At 50.0% G+C, this 15,222-nt stretch overlaps 2 protein-coding genes across 3 annotated transcripts in view; one reads left to right on the top strand and one right to left on the bottom strand.

Moving 5' to 3' along the window:
• SYTL3 (synaptotagmin like 3) overlaps positions 1-9,226 on the bottom strand; it is a 71,569-nt gene extending 62,343 nt beyond the window's left edge. Inside the window, exon 1 of the mRNA XM_045188943.3 lies at positions 9,109-9,226. The gene's annotated coding sequence lies outside the window, so the exon portion shown is untranslated. The remainder of the gene's footprint in view (positions 1-9,108) is intronic.
• On the top strand, positions 7,977-14,517 carry DYNLT1 (dynein light chain Tctex-type 1). 2 transcript variants are annotated; one of them, XM_024552004.3, is made up of 5 exons: positions 7,977-8,086; positions 10,336-10,377; positions 13,204-13,327; positions 13,721-13,798; positions 14,086-14,517. In XM_024552004.3, exons 1-5 carry the CDS (start codon positions 8,060-8,062, stop codon positions 14,154-14,156), a joined length of 342 nt encoding a protein of 113 aa, XP_024407772.1. In that variant the 5' UTR covers positions 7,977-8,059; the 3' UTR covers positions 14,157-14,517. The 2 variants fall into 2 exon arrangements, with proteins under 2 accessions (XP_024407772.1, XP_045044882.2); XM_045188947.2 differs by having other exon boundaries at positions 13,721-13,906.
• Positions 14,518-15,222: the final 705 nt, after the last annotated feature.

The raw sequence follows: 15,222 nt of genomic DNA, 5'->3' as shown, positions 1-15,222 counted from the left end.
TCAGACACATGTAGTGTCAGGGATGCTGCCCACACTTTCCCTAAGTGCTCGTTCTCACACCCCTCACCAGCGCTTGACATTACCTGCCTTTCTGATTTTCCCCACCCCAGTGGCTCTGTGGGGGTATCACATTGTGGCTTTAATTTCATTTCCCCGGTGTTTTGTGTAGCTGAGTAATCTGAGGCTCATTTTATATGTTTCTTGGTCATTTGGAGATCTACTTTGATGTTGGGCTTGTTCATGTCTTTTGCCTGTTTTTCTACTGGGTTATCTATCTTTCTGATATTGCTTTGGAGGAGATTTTTAGCTATTCAGGACATGAGTGCTTTGTCAGATGTTTAGATTGCCGATGTGTTTTTCCCACTCCATGAACTGGTTTTTTCATTCCCTTAATGGGCTCTGCTAAGGGTGTCAGACTCCCTCTTGAGGGTGAACGAGTGTGGCCTCTAACTAAGAAGGCGTGATTCAGGCAGCAGGCTGATGCTGCGTGGCCCTGGGGTCCTTCGAGCTCTCTGAATGCTGCTGGAACCCGGCTTCCTCATCTGTAAGTGTGCTTCGCTTTGATTGCCCATTTGGCTCTCCGGTTCTAAAACCTCACTCTTCCCTGGCCGGAGGACCACAGCATGAGATGGTGACTTCCACCAGGTGAGAAGCAGGAGTGGGTGGGAGGGGATGGTGGGCTGGGAAGGGCTAGAATGACAAAAGGGAAGAGTGAGTTAAGGGAGCAAGTTCTGGGCTGAGAGAGACCGGAGTGACCCTGAGCAAACCACTCAGCCTCTCTGGGCCTGCTACCTGGTGTAGGTCCCAAGGCTTCGCTCCTAGTTCATAGTTCATTCAATTCACTTACGAGTGTTTAAGTGCATCTACTAAGTCAGGCACGGCCAGTGATCATAGGGTCCCTGGCCTAAGAGGATTCTTAATAAATAGTACTAATATTACTATTTTGTAACATAAGATACTGAATAAATCCATTCAGGAATGTTTGGGGAACAGTGTTCTAGAAATGAGGGTAAACTGGAATAATTACTATTTTGCTAAGGATGTTGTAACGCATATAATAGACTGGAGAGCTAAATAACAGAAATTCATTTTCTCATAATTCTGAGGCCTAAAGCTCACGGTATTGGCAGGGTCAGTTCTTCCGTGGACATCTCCCCCTTATCTGTGTCCGATCTCCTTTTCTTACAAGGACACAGCCATCTGGGTCAGGACCTGCCCTGACGATCTTATTTTAACTTAACACCTTAAAAAAAAAAAAAAACTTTATTCATTTATTTTTGGAGAGAAACATCAATGTGTGGTTGCCATTTGCACACCCACTACTGGGGACCTGGCCCACAACCCAGGCATGTGCCTTGACTGGGAATCGAACCAGTGACCCTTTGGTTCACAGGCCGGCGCTCAGTCCACACCAGGTGAGCCATACCAGCCAGGGCTTAACTTAACACTTTTAAGAAAGATTTCCTTTATTTATTTTTAGAAAGAGGCAAAGGGAGGGAGAAAGAGAGAGAGAGAAAAATCGAGTGGTTGCCTCTCGCACGCCCCCAGCCGAGGACCTGGCCTGCAACCCAGGCATGGTCCCTGACCAGGAACCGCACCAGCCACCTTTCAGTTTGTGGAACGAGGCCCAGCCCGCTGAGCCACACCCATCAAGGCTAACTTAACACTCCTCTGAAGGTCCTATTTCCAAATACAAAATGTCACATTCTGAGGCCCTGGTGGTTAAAACTCCCACATTTCAAGTTTGGAAGGGCTGTAATCCAGCTCATAACAGAATATACTAAAAAATATTTAGAACTTCTGTTTTTTTAAAGCTAAAACTTAAACTTTATTGTTTAGGAAATGGATTCCTAGTTTAATATACCGCAGTTGAAATAAACGCACCTCTGGGTTACACGCTCAGAAGTTGTTCCTGCACCCCAGGTCCGATGGCAGCACAGGTGCACACGGCTCGCCTCCTCGCACGACCACATCAAAACTGCAACTAAACTATAGCACAACCATCGCTCAGAACCGTCAGAAATCAAGCTGAATGGAAGTCTGACAACTACGGAATCAAAGAAACCACATCCATCCAGGCTGGTAGGAGGGGCAGAGACACGGGACGGGCTGGTCCCACGTCCACATGTGGTGACTAATCAGGAGGGAAATCTTGGGAGCAAGGAGTCCCAGTCCCACACCAGGCCCCCCAGCCCAGGGTTCCAGTGCCAGGAAAATAAGTCCCCGCAACTGCTGGCTGCAAAAACTAGCAGGGATTAGGTCAGTGGAAGAAAATTCAGGAGTCCCAAGCAGATCCTCTTAAAGAACCTACACACGGACTTACTCATACTCGCTCTCTCTAAGCTCCAGCACCAGGGTAGCAGCTTAAAAGGTACCAGTGGCACACAGGGAGGAACTGAAGTGTCTGGCATCGAGGCGAGAGCTGGAGGACAGCTTTCTCCAAAGATGGGCAGAGGCCATTGTCCCTTTTCTGAACCCTCCCCCCAACAGAGCCACAGAGCTGGCAGGTGGGTGCCTTATCTGAGACTCTATCAACCTGGCTAATACTGTTTGTCGCACCCTAGAGGTCCCCTGAGAGTCTATCCCACCCAACTTACAGTCCCACCTAACTTGTTAACAGAGACTTTTCCATATGAATGGCTGATCTTGGGCCAGGATTCACAACTTCCTAAATCTTATCAAACGAGAAGCTGGCCTCAGTGAGCCCCAGGCCCAGTACCGAGCGTTAGCCAGCCTGGATTCACCTGGGATTCTCCAAGCCCAGCACAAGTAGCAGCCATCTCAGATTGGCTGCTACAGGTGGGGGCTGACTTTGGCCTGTACCACCTGGGTCACCCCAGAGCCTGCACACCCAGTGGACAGCTACAGACCATGTCTGAGCACCACCACCCTGCCCCTGCACAGCTGATCCTCCATGGAGGGCAGAGGTTGGTGGTCAGTGGTCACAGCCAGTCCTTGCAGCTGACTGGCCTGGGTAAATCCCTCCCATTGACCTGCCAACAGCAACCAAGGCTCCACTATAAGAGGAGGGTGTACTCAGCCCACACAAAGGGCACGCCTTGAGTACCCAGCTTGGGTGATAGGGGAGGCTGTGCCACTGGACTCTATAGGGTACCTACTACATTAGGTCATGCTACCAAGACAGGGAGTCATAGCAGCTCTACCTAACACATAGAAACAAACACAGGGAGGCTGCCAAAATGAGGAGACAAAGAAACATGGCCTAAATGAAAGAAGAGATCAAAACTGCAGAGAGAGAACTAAACAAAAGGGAGAGAAACAATCTACCAGACGCAGAGTTCAAAACACTGGTTGTAAGGATGCCCGAGGAACTGAGTGAGGACCTCAGCAGCATAAAAAAGATCCAGTCAGAAATGAAGGATTCACTAATTGAAACAAAAAGCGATTTACAGGGAAACAACAGTAGAGTGGATGAAGCTGAGAATCAAATGATTTGGAACATAAGGTAGCAGAAAACAACCAATCAGAACAACAAGAAAAAAAAGAACCCCCCCAAAAATGAGGGTAGTGTAAGCAGCCTCTGGGACAACTTCACGTGTTCCAACATTCGCATCGTGGTGCCAGCAAGATATTGGAAATCTACTTGAAAAAATAATGAAAAAAAGTCCCTGATTTGGTGAAGGAAATAGACATTTATGTCCAGGAAGCACAGAGAGTCCCAATTATGATGGATGCAAAGAGGCCCACTCCAAGATACATCATAATTAAAATGCCAAAGATTAAAGATAAAGAGAGAATATTAATAGAAGCAAGAGAAAAGCACTTAGTTACCTACAAAAGAGTTCCCATAAGACTGTCAGCTGATTTCTCAAAAGACACTTTGCAGTTAGAAGGGGTTGGCAAGAAATATTCAAAGTCATGAAAAGCAGGGACCTACAGCCAAGACTGCTCTACCCAGCAAAGCTATCATTTAGAATCAACGGGCAGATAAAGAGCTTCCCAGACAAGAAAAAAAACTAAAGGAGTTCATCATCACCAAACCATTATTACATGAAATGTTGAAGGGACTTATTTAAGAAAAAGAAGACCAAAACTATGAATGACAAAATGGCAAGAGTACATATCTATCAACAATTGAATCTAAAAAACAAACTAAGCAAACAAGAAGAACAGAGACAGAATCCTGGATCCAGAAAGCATTTTCATGGTTACCGGATGGGAGGGGTTGGGGGAGAATTGCTGAAGAGATGAGGGCATTAAGAAGTACAAATAGGTAGCTCCAGAATAGCTGTGGGGCTGTAAAGTACAGTATAAGAAATTGTGGAGCCAAAGAACTTATACACATGACCCATGGACATGAACAATGGTGTGGGGATTGCCTGAGGGAGTTGGGGTGTTGGGGGTGCTAGGGGCAAAGGGGGAAAACCAGGGCAACTGTAACAGCATAATCAATAAAATTTCTTTTTATTTATTTTTTAAATTTTTATTCAGTTACAAATTGTCTGCATTTTCTCCCCATCCCTCCACCCCACCCCAGCCAATCCCACCATAATCAATAAAATTTTAAAAATAAACAAACTGTGATGGTAAGCCCCCCCCACCCCCCAGTTATCTAGTGCTACATTGGGCACAAGGAAGAGCCTGCAAAGACGGGATAAGCCTGGGTGTTGACATGGGACGGGTTCAATTAGATCACATCTGAAAGTAAAGTGAGCTGACATGGGGTTGGCCCGGGAACTACAGTGGACAGCAGTGGAAGTCGGGGAGCAGCCGAGTGGGTGCATGGGCAGGAGTCAGGCGAAGAGAGCGTGGAGATGCTGAATCACCCAGGGAAACCTCACGCGTGCTCCGTTCGGCAGGTGGCAGCTCTCCTCTCCCTTAGGTGTCCCTGCCCTGTAAGGACAGGAGTGGACGAGAGACTTGCTCCGGACAATGAAACATGTGCAGAGGTGATACCTGTGGCTGACAACACGTCCTTGTGGTCATCAAAGACCAAGAGTCTAGGGTCTTTTGTTTCTGCAGCTGAGCCTATGCTGATGGACATAGTGTGAGCATTTGTTCACGAACCCAGCACTGTTACACTATTTAATACCTATTACAGCACAAAAGTCCACCAGTCAGAAGATATGCCAGCTGAAGGCTCCTGCTTGTGCCTCAAGGTATCCTTTAGTGGTTAATCTTGGGGATGGGGTCCCAGAGAAGGGGCAAGGTAGCCAGGACTGGGAGGAGAGGGACCCAAGGGGCTCCGAGCAACCATTTCCAGTTGGTACAGAGATATTTCAGTCCCACTGTGTTTCCCAGCTGACATCATCTTGTTATCATGTGATTTCTCAGTTTAGGATTCTCACTTTAGAAATGTGTCAGCCACTGGTTTATTTTCTGTTCCCAACAGCATTCAATTGCTGAAACTAGGGTGTTTTAGTATTACTAGCTTCATTGTAATAGTAGTAGTAGTAGTAGTAGTAGTAGTAGTAGTAGTATTGACTTAGCATGGCTCCATGCTACATTACGGTAACGCACTCCCAGGCACAGAGAAAGGATGGAAAACTGGAACACCCACGGGGTGGATCTGGATGGCGAAGGACTGCGCATCATAAACTACCCGGGGGGACCCAACCGTGGCCGTTGATTTATTTCTTGAGGTGACATGGCTAGGATTATCAGGCCCACACTTGCTAAATAAAGGCATTGTCAACACCATTCCCTATTTCTAAAGAGTCTGTGGTTAGGAGACTGGACTCGAAGGAAGAAGCCACACTCTATCTTCCAATCTACAGCTAACTCCCAAATTGAAAAAACAAACCCAAGAATCACTCCACTGACTTACTGTGCAGCGACTAAACATTACTCTGAAATATGGCTGAATCCCAGCGATTCATGAGCAGACATGAATCTGGTGGACACTTGTTCTTGGGCAATCGGGGCTGCTGGGAATGGCAGCTAGTGGACCAAGTGCCCCCCGTGACTTGAAATGCCTCCCCTAGCGTGCACATTCATCGGGCAGAATATAATGCCCTATGGCTGCATCTCCCCAAGCAGTAACATCACTGAGCCTAGAGAATTCAACCTCCCGCTTACAGAAAAGTAGTTTAAAAAATCTCCATAGAGACTATATCTTAGTCAACTTTGTAGCCTCGGGTCCAGCGCAGAGGCCAACATAAAGTGAATGCTCAGTGAATGTGTGCTGGGGGGAGGGGGGGGAGTGAAGAAATCATTCAGAAGATAAAGAGACCAATTTACCCACTTCTGGGGCAGACACAGTATGCCGAACACCATAAGCGTTTCATGGACGTTCTTTGGTAGTTAAAAATGGAGTGATACCCAATGCATATAGCGATGTCGTGCAGGTCTTTTAAAATCCACACTAACATGTTTTCTGTTGATTCGTGCACATGCGGCTGGTTTTCAGTCACACCACCACCAGGCCTCTGCATTACCAGTGCACTATCCCAGAGTCACTCGGGACCTTCGTTAGGATTCAGAATTCTTAAAAGGCTGTGGAGCAATTTTTAAAATATGTCCCAAACCTCGCGGTCTTTCATTGCAGATGCTCACCTGTTCACTCTTGCTTTGCACATCCCTCTGAGGCACTTAGCTCCTCCAGGTTCGAGGCAGAGGAGAAAATTAGAAGAGACTGAAAAGGCCCCTGTTTGGCTCAGGAGCGTGGGGACCCCGAAACCCCAGAAGCAGGCAGGTGGGGTCGAGTGACAGAGAAGACCACCTCAAATGATCTCAGGGGAAGCTGGGAATGTCAGGAAGACAAAACAAAGACATGTGAGAAATAGAATCACAGGTACACTGAGGCATGAGCCTGAAATGTGGGAACAGGAGAGTTGAAGCCAGATAACAGGAAGAGAGCAAAACTTAAAACGTAAAGAAAGTTCAGAATCCGAGAAGCAGGAACCAGGTGTGGGAGAGCACTCTGTCCCCACCAGCAGGCCCCCTCGCTCAGGCCGGTGGTCCAGGGCACAGCAGCCTGTGTCCTTCACGGCTCTGCCCTCCTTTCTCCACCCGTTTCCCAAAAGGAGGCGAGCGACTGTATCTTCCTCTGGGCCCCCATTCTCTGCAACTGGGGATGAGGCTGAACTTACACTTGTGGGGAAAGCATGCTTTCACTCAGTGAATTTTCACTGTGCACTTACTATGTGCCAGGCACAGTTGAAGGGTCAGGGGGTGCATCAGTGAATAAATTAGATTCTTTAGGGCAGAGACAACAAGGGCTGCTGATGGGTTGAATGTGAGCTCTGCAGCTTAATTCCACCAGGTCTCAGGGTCTTGTGGCCAGCTCTTCCTGGGGGGAAGGGAAGTGGGTTTTAGCAACTGTGCTTTGGAGAGGTAAGAAGTGACAGTTTGACTTCAAGGGCGTGGTAAAACCAGAAAAAAATGGTCGGCAAAGTCACAGATCTTAGCCTCGGAGTCGGTGCAGGCAGGCACGTATATCCCAGCCCTTCTTGGAGAACATTGCACCAGAGCGCGGTGCAATGACTAATTTTCATGAAGACCCCTGTATACAAGTCAAGTGTACGTTTAAGTCATTCTGGGTAAGGTGGCCAGGAAGTGTGCAGCGTTTTACAAATTTTCCAATGGTGCTTAAAACTAAAAAAAAATTAATTTCTATGGAAAACTTTCCTCCCCAAAGGAAATTTTCTAGCAGAGCTGAAGTTTCCTAACCCTGGACCCCCAGAGGGACTGTAACCAACATCTCACACTGCCCATCAAGGTTCCAAGTCACATTACAATTTGTTAGGAAGTGTCCGAGTCTGTCTGAATATTCAAGAGAATCCACAAATCCCAGTACAAGCTGGAGGAAGGGCCCAGGCCGACTCTTCCCTCCCGAACTGGCCTTGTACATTTGTTTTGTTTCGGTTGGTGCGGTCCAGTCCCCTGCCGCTCAGCTCCCGCGACCAACGCCCGGGGAGCACGAGAGGTGGAGATAAACCGGAGTCCCCGCCCCGCGCGCCCTTTTGGCAGAAAGGGGTAGACCAGGTCCTGCGAGGGCCGTGGGGGGCACAGAGGGGCGGGGCACAGGGGCGGGGCCTAGGTGCGCCGGCGCAGTGCGCTCTGCTAGGGGAGGCGGAGGCGAGGCGCCGGAGGAAAGATGGAAGACTTCCAGGCTGCGGAAGAGGTAACCGCCCGGTCGGCGACGGGAAGGGTAGCGGCCAGGAGCCCAGGCCCGGGTGGGCAGGGGCACCCAAGGACGTGTGTGGACACCTGGGCCGCGTCTGGACGTGAGCAGCGGCCGTCCACTGCGCGGGCTGAGGGCCGAGAGCTTCACGGTGACCCGGCCGGGCCAGCTCCGGGTGTAGTCGACCTGCCCGGGGGGCGGGGCGACGGGCGGGGCCCCGGCGTGGCGCACGCCCTGTGCGCCCCACACCCCTCGCTCCGCGTCGCCTCCGTCCCGGCTCCCGCTCGCACCCCGGGCCGCCGGGAGTGCAGTCAGTCGTTCCTCAGTGATGCAGACCCCACTCCAGAGTGACAGACATCTCTCAAGTCCCCTCACAGATTTGACGCTGGGCCCCCTGCAAAATGTAGACGTGCAGGGTCGGAGCGCCTGCCTTTGTCTTCCGTTCCGCCCCTCGTGCTTCGGTGCGGGGCTCACCGCCGCTGGGACCACCGCCGGCCGCTCCAGTCTGAGTTTGAGCCGGCGGTGCGCCAGCTCGCGTGTGTGTGTGTGTGTCGGGGCGGCGGGGGGCGCATTTCATTGCCCTAAAGCCGACGGGGCGGGGGGGGCAGGTAAATGTACAAGTATTTGCCAAGCAGAAGACACCGTGGTGACCGTGTGCTGCTGGAATGGCTTTGCTTCGGGCCGAGAAGCTGCCGGGCACTGCATGTAGCTGGTGCGGCTGCTGCTACAGAAGAAGAGTGGCCCGTTTTCTTCCTGCTAAATGAGTCTGGGTAAAATCCACATAAATCGAGTCTCACGCATTATGCAGCTTGTCAAAAATAGAAACTGTAGGCAAATTTGGTAGGTTCGATTTTTTGGAAATTTAGTTTAAGCAGGCATGTTTCGAGGGGAAAAAGTGGTTAAGTCTTAAGGACTGAGCCTGGAGCTTTTGTTGGGATCTAATTTCTGAGCCAGCTGGTCGCCGCCCGCGTCCCGGTGCTGGCGGTCGTCGGGAGGGGCGGCCCGCAGAGCAGAGCCCTTACCTGAGATCTGGTGACTGGCGGGGTGCTGGGCGCGGCTGGTGGTGTGGGGAACGGCAGGGCAAGGGGAACCCTGCAAGGACGAGACCCACTCTGGGGTCCTTACTGACCGCTGCGCTGCAGCCCCGTCTGCGCGCCGGGCCTCTGACTGCCTGACTCCTCTCCGCCCCGCCCCGCTCACCTTCCCTGCGGCAGCCGGAAGTGCCGGGGACTGTGTGCATCTGCTGGGCTTTCCACTGAGCGGTCACGGAAACGCCCCAGGCCCCTTCACGTGTTGGCCACACGGCAAGTTACACAGGGGCTTTCCTAGGTGGCTCAGGACCACTGAAGTCCCTTGGAAGGACCCTCTAAACTTTGAGACGTAATTTAATCTCCACGATACTGCGAATTTTCAGTAACTGGCCGAGTTGGCTTTGTCTCCAGCACGTGAGAGGGCTTCGGGCGGTCAGCTCCTGACCCTGCCTGACCCTGCCGGAGAGAAAGGCGCGCACTGCGAGACCAGGATCTTGGTGCTCAGCGCCTGCAGGGTGAAAACTCAGGGCCAGAAAGCAGCAGGGCTTCCTGCCTTCACTCCCCAAGTCCCCCAGGAGGGCCCGCTCTCTGGGGGGCATGGCCGGGACCCAGTACTGTTCCCGGGGCTCAGGGGGAACAGGCACCACGTGTGGAAAGAAGAGACCATTTATAAGCTCCTGGCACTAGATCGCCACCGGCAGCCCACCTCCCCCATCCCCACCTTCTGTGGCAGGCCGGCTGGGCTGGCAGCTGGGTGTGTGGGCCCACAGTAGGGCAGCACAGAGAAAGGAGAAGGACCCCAAACATCAGTCTTGAGTTTACAGCAGGGGAAGGATCAGTTAATTTATACAAAAGTCAAGTAACTCATTAGACTTTGATATTTGTCAGTGATCCTAGTGGCCAGTTCAGATGAGTGGAGAGATGAAAGTGTAGTTTAAAGTCAGCTTTTTGGATCACGGCTTGAGTACAGCAAGACACCTTTGAATCCTACGGACGTGAACTGTAGTCTCCTGATGCCACTCCCAGCTCTGTGAGCATCCGAGAGAGCCAGCCTCGTAGTGTTTCTCTTTGTGATGCTTTCTTCGGTAGAAGAACGGTCTGGTTAGATTATTTCCAAGGTCTTCATTTCCAAAGTACGTTCATTACGTAAATTTACATTATCCGTGCTCCAGTGGATGTGAATCTCAAATCAAACTTCGCTCGTTTCCTTCCCTGCAGACTACGTTCGTTGTTGACGAAGTGAGCAACATTGTGAAAGAGGTAAGAGGGGAAGTGCCTGCTTTTTAAACTATTTGATTAATGGTTTATGTGAGTGAAAATAATGTGTTTTAAGTACTGTCTTGGAATTGTTTCAACTGAGCCTGTGTTTTGGCATTTCAAATAACAGTTTTTACTTCAGTGAATATCCAAATAAGAATTACTCCCATATTATGTAAATTATATATTTTAAATCAGACAGGAAATTTTATACACTAGCATTATTATTGAATGTTACAAGGCTTGAGTCTGTAACCTTTTAGGATAAAAGGCCCATGGTATACAAGTAAATGTTCCCAAGGTTTTACAGAGAAAGAGTGTTGAACAACTCACTTACGACCTGGTGGTTCTTTTTCTTACATTCCTAGACGGCCCGATATGGTCAGTATCCCTCAGTGAGAAGGGGAGACAAAAAAGGACATTTGTGCTTCACTCATTACAGAAAACAGTACAGGCTGAGTGGGAGTGCAGGAGGTGATCCTCCAGGAGTTTCCAGTATGGGGCGGGGAAGGCGGGCGCAGATCAAGTAACCGCACTGGAAAACCCTGGAAAAGACGAACTTGCACACCCTGTGGGTGCCCCACCCAGTGAGGCCAGGACTGGACCCCGGAGTGGGAAGGAGTAGCGTTAACTCAGCCAGGAGGGGCGAGGGTTCCAGGGAGCGGACAGCCTGTGCAGAGGCCCTGTGGCAGGGTGTGGACTAGAAGGGGAGCCGTGAGGGGACCTAGAGGGTGGCCGAGACCTGGGCAGCCTGAGGCAGGAGGCCAGAAAGGGTTTCCCCTGGCTGTGTGAGTTGAGCGGATAGTGAAGCCAGCTGGCTAAAAGAAGGTCATTAGGTGATCCAAGTTTAACGGTGCCATCTGAGGTCACAGATGTGCTTTGGAAGTGATCCTTCTGCCAGAGTGATAAAGCACCACAACCTATTTTTGTGGACATCAAAAAACAAAATGCTTTTGTTCTGCCACATTTTTCAGCATCGGGCATGACTTTTTTAGTTGCCTTTCATCTTTTTCTCGATGGTGTTTCTCAGGGAAGGGATGTGGGAGCAGGAAGTGGGTGGGCTGCACTAGGCCTGTGGGAAGTGGCATTGGCTACGGTGCATCCTTTGGCCTCACTTGTTTTCTGTGTTAGGTGTGACTCGGTCACCAGGCCGCAGGACCGTTGAAGGCGGACCTCCCCAGTCTCCCTGGGAGCACCAGTTAATGTCACAGTGTTACTTCCCGGGATCACGGGCCTCCCCCGTTTTCCTCTAGTGAAAGGTGAACTGTGAACTCCAGCTAGTTTAAGTGTTGGCTACCAGTAAGTTTGGGTGGGTCCAAAATTGCAGGCAGGTTTTTCCCCTTCCCAGAAAAACAGTGAATCCCTAAGTGTGTGTGGAGGGTCCCCAGATTTAGAGCTTTAGCTTGAGCAAAGGTCCCTGGACAGTACCCCGATCTAGTAATAACCTGTCCCCTTTAAACCAGGGGCTCCCGTGCTCCCAGCCCCACCGTATGTGCTGAGCTGGGGAGGGAGGAGGGCGTGGTGGAGGACCAAAGGAGCTGGTAAGTGGGTGGTGGGGTGAGAGGAAGCAGGGCACCAACCAACCTTTGTCAACGCGACTACTCGGGGTCCCAGGATGAAAGGAATTTCCACAGGTAGAAATCAAGGTGTGGCTGTAGGTAGCTTTTTGTTCCTCAAAGCAAGATCGCTGGGCGTATGCCCCAGGCAGTAGCCCTTGTCACCAAGGGGCGCGACTCAGGTCCTGGCACAGTTTTTCTCTGCGGGCCTCAGGGCAGAGCTTGGCGATCGCTTATTTTAGGTCATAACTTGTCATAAAAACTCGGCATTCTGGTTTCTAGCCCAGAAGCTGGAACAGGGGTAGAGAAGAAAGCTATCAGCAGCAGGCACGCTGGCATCAGCACAGAAGGCCCAGAAAATCACCAGATGGGAATGTCCTGAGCTTGAACAGGAGGAGGAGCGGGCACCAGGTGTTTTCCTGAATGACCTCTGATGTGTGTGCGCAGCGTGACCCCTCCTCCGCGTGCAGCACTGAAGAGGCCAGGAAACCCGCAATAAAGAAGAAATGCAGCAGAAACTTACATGTTGGAGTACATAGGCCCATTCTTTAGTTATGTGAAAAAAATACTTATGTGGTAACGTATTCCCAGAAAATGCTGGATAAAGGAAGAATTTATAAACACTGATTATTTGGAGAGGTTTGTACGTTGTTAATTGTGCAAGCAACTGATGCAGATTCCCCTATCTTTAAGATACTTTTAAGAAAGGAATAGAAAACAGAAAATATTTCCCAGCGTCATCAGAAAAGTGTTGCTATTCTCCAGGTACTAATAGCAACAATAAACACTAAATTCAGTCAAAATGTTGGCAGACCCTATCTAACTATGAATTCTTAAAAACAAATATAAAACTATTTCCATATGATACTGTTAAACAAAAGGTATACAGTGGTACCTTGGTACTCGTCGGTAGGCGGGAACTCGTGAGGAGTGCTGAAACTGCCGAGTACTGAGCGGTGAGACAGCTTCTCCTGCGGGCGCTGCGTTGTGACTCATGCAAGTTCAGGCACATGCAGCTGAGCCCTGAGAAGCACTTAAGTGCTGAAACAGTTTTTTCTCGTCAAAATGCTACAAGTACAGGGTTTGATGAGTTCTGAAGCCAAGTACTGAGGTGTGACTGTATTTGCAAAGGAGTCCTTATGGACACAAATAAGCTTGTATTTTTTGCAGACTGTATTTCAGCAGTTCTCAGGGCGATGGACCTCAGGAGGAGTAACTGCAAGGTGTCAGGGTGTGTTCTGCTAAAAGAGTGTCTCTGTACTTTGTCTCCTAGGCTATAGAAAGTGCCATCGGCGGCAATGCCTATCAGCACAGCAAAGTGAACCAGTGGACCACAAATGTGGTAGAACAGACTTTAAGCCATCTCACCAAGCTGGGAAAGCCATTTAAATACATTGGTAATGGACTTGTGTTTCCTGTCTTTGTCTGTGCTGGGTTTTGAAATACTGATCAGAGGCGGGTCTGGTGTCAGGAGGGAATGACTGTGTCGCTCTGGTGCCCAGCCTCAGAGTTCCCTGTAGAAGTGTCACATGTGTCGTCCACACTGTTTCATCTTAGGGTGTACCTGCCATAAACTGGTCAGTTTGGCTGCTGGGGCCACTAGGGTTTCATGGGGTTTCAGCTCAGGCGTGTTGAGAACAAGTGGGCGGTGAAGGACCAGGACGTGTGCCATCGGTCAGTGTTTATAGGGCCAAGCGACCCACTCTTACAGTTTGCATCATGAGCACCAACCGTGTGAGCAACGTATGCTCCAAGTGGGCAAAATGAAATAAGTGCTGTTTCCATTGCAGTGACCTGCGTGATTATGCAGAAGAACGGGGCAGGGTTACACACGGCAAGTTCTTGCTTCTGGGACAGCTCTACGGACGGTACGTCCCATTCCCTAGGTCCCCGAAGTTTCTGCAGTGCCTTCCTGGCCCACGCTGAGATCGGGCTTAGCCAAAGCGGTGTTCTGTGAGCTTGGATGTTTCGTGTCTGTGAGTGCATGGGAATGCATTTTTTTTTTAATCAGAGTCACCTTTTAAAACATTTTGTAGAAAAGAGACTTCTCAACCTTCTTTATTTATGTACCACAAAGACGTAACTCCTTGCGTGTTTGGAGAAGTCAGTGTCAGGTGGCCCCATCTTGCTGACCTTGGTGCCGTCTGCCCCGCAGGGAGCTGCACCGTGCGATGGGAGAACAAGACCATGTACTGCATCGTCAGCGCCTTCGGGCTGTCCATCTGACCTCGTCCGCCCGGCTCTCCCTCCTCCTGTCTCAGCGTTTCTCTTCCATCTTCGTTACCCACCAGCCGTGAATCCAGTGCACACCTTTCCTGTTCTGTGTTTTCTGTGGCGTGCTCACAATGTAGAGAAGAAACCAAATGACCACACCGTTCCACGATCAGCACACCCTCGGTCAGAGGACTCGTTCTCCTCGGGCAGCCGAAGGCTGGACAGCCCCTTGTCTCATCTCTGAACCTCTCTGCTCAAAGGTGCTAAAACTCCAGTCTGCTAGCGTGAAACTTTCTCTACTGTCTGAACTGATCCAAACACACTAGTTTTCCATACTTTGTACTTTTGTCAGAATAAATTAATCCAATTTAAAGTTTGACTTTTTCTTCATAGTCTAGCATCACAAATGACTTCTTCATATTTGGTTAGTGGCTTTAGCACCTGTAAAACTGAAAAATGAAAACAAAAGCTGCAGTCCGGCTCTGGTCCTCTCCAGTCCAAGGGTTTGCTGGCATCGCCCCAGGACCAGGATCCTGACAGCTTCGCTGTGTTCCGGGTGGAGTTCTGTCTCCTCTTGGGCCTCACACCCTTCCTCCTAAACTTCCCCCTTTCAGAGCCTCAGGTGGGAAGTGGGCAAGCCGACTCCTGTTCCGCCAGCCAGAGAGCTCTAATGCGCACACGTGGCCCAAATCTGCCGCTCGTTCTCTGGTTGTCAGTAACCCTCACACACACAAAATGTTGCAGTACATCAGGGCTTGCAGATGCCTTCACAGTCATTCGTTTTCTGTCTACAGCAGTTAACACCATTACAGGAAACATGTTCGAAGGTTTGATTGATTCGAAGTCACATCCAAGTAAGTGAGGAGGTTGGCCCCTCACCCGGGTCTCGGGACTTCCTCTTTGTGCTCATCCAGGGCCACATTACCATGGGAATAAAGACACACTTCCATGTCCACCTGCACTTGACCCTAAAGCACTCACGTCTGGTCAAATCAACTCTGCATGCAAAGAGCAAACGGTACACATTAAAGGATCCCACATTAAAAATCGATCAACATTTACCAGAAAGGTAGTCTCA

This window comes from Desmodus rotundus, chromosome 11 (genome assembly GCF_022682495.2).
Source record: "Desmodus rotundus isolate HL8 chromosome 11, HLdesRot8A.1, whole genome shotgun sequence".
NCBI lineage: Eukaryota > Metazoa > Chordata > Mammalia > Chiroptera > Phyllostomidae > Desmodus > Desmodus rotundus.
This window is presented reverse-complemented; position numbering and strand designations above follow the sequence as displayed.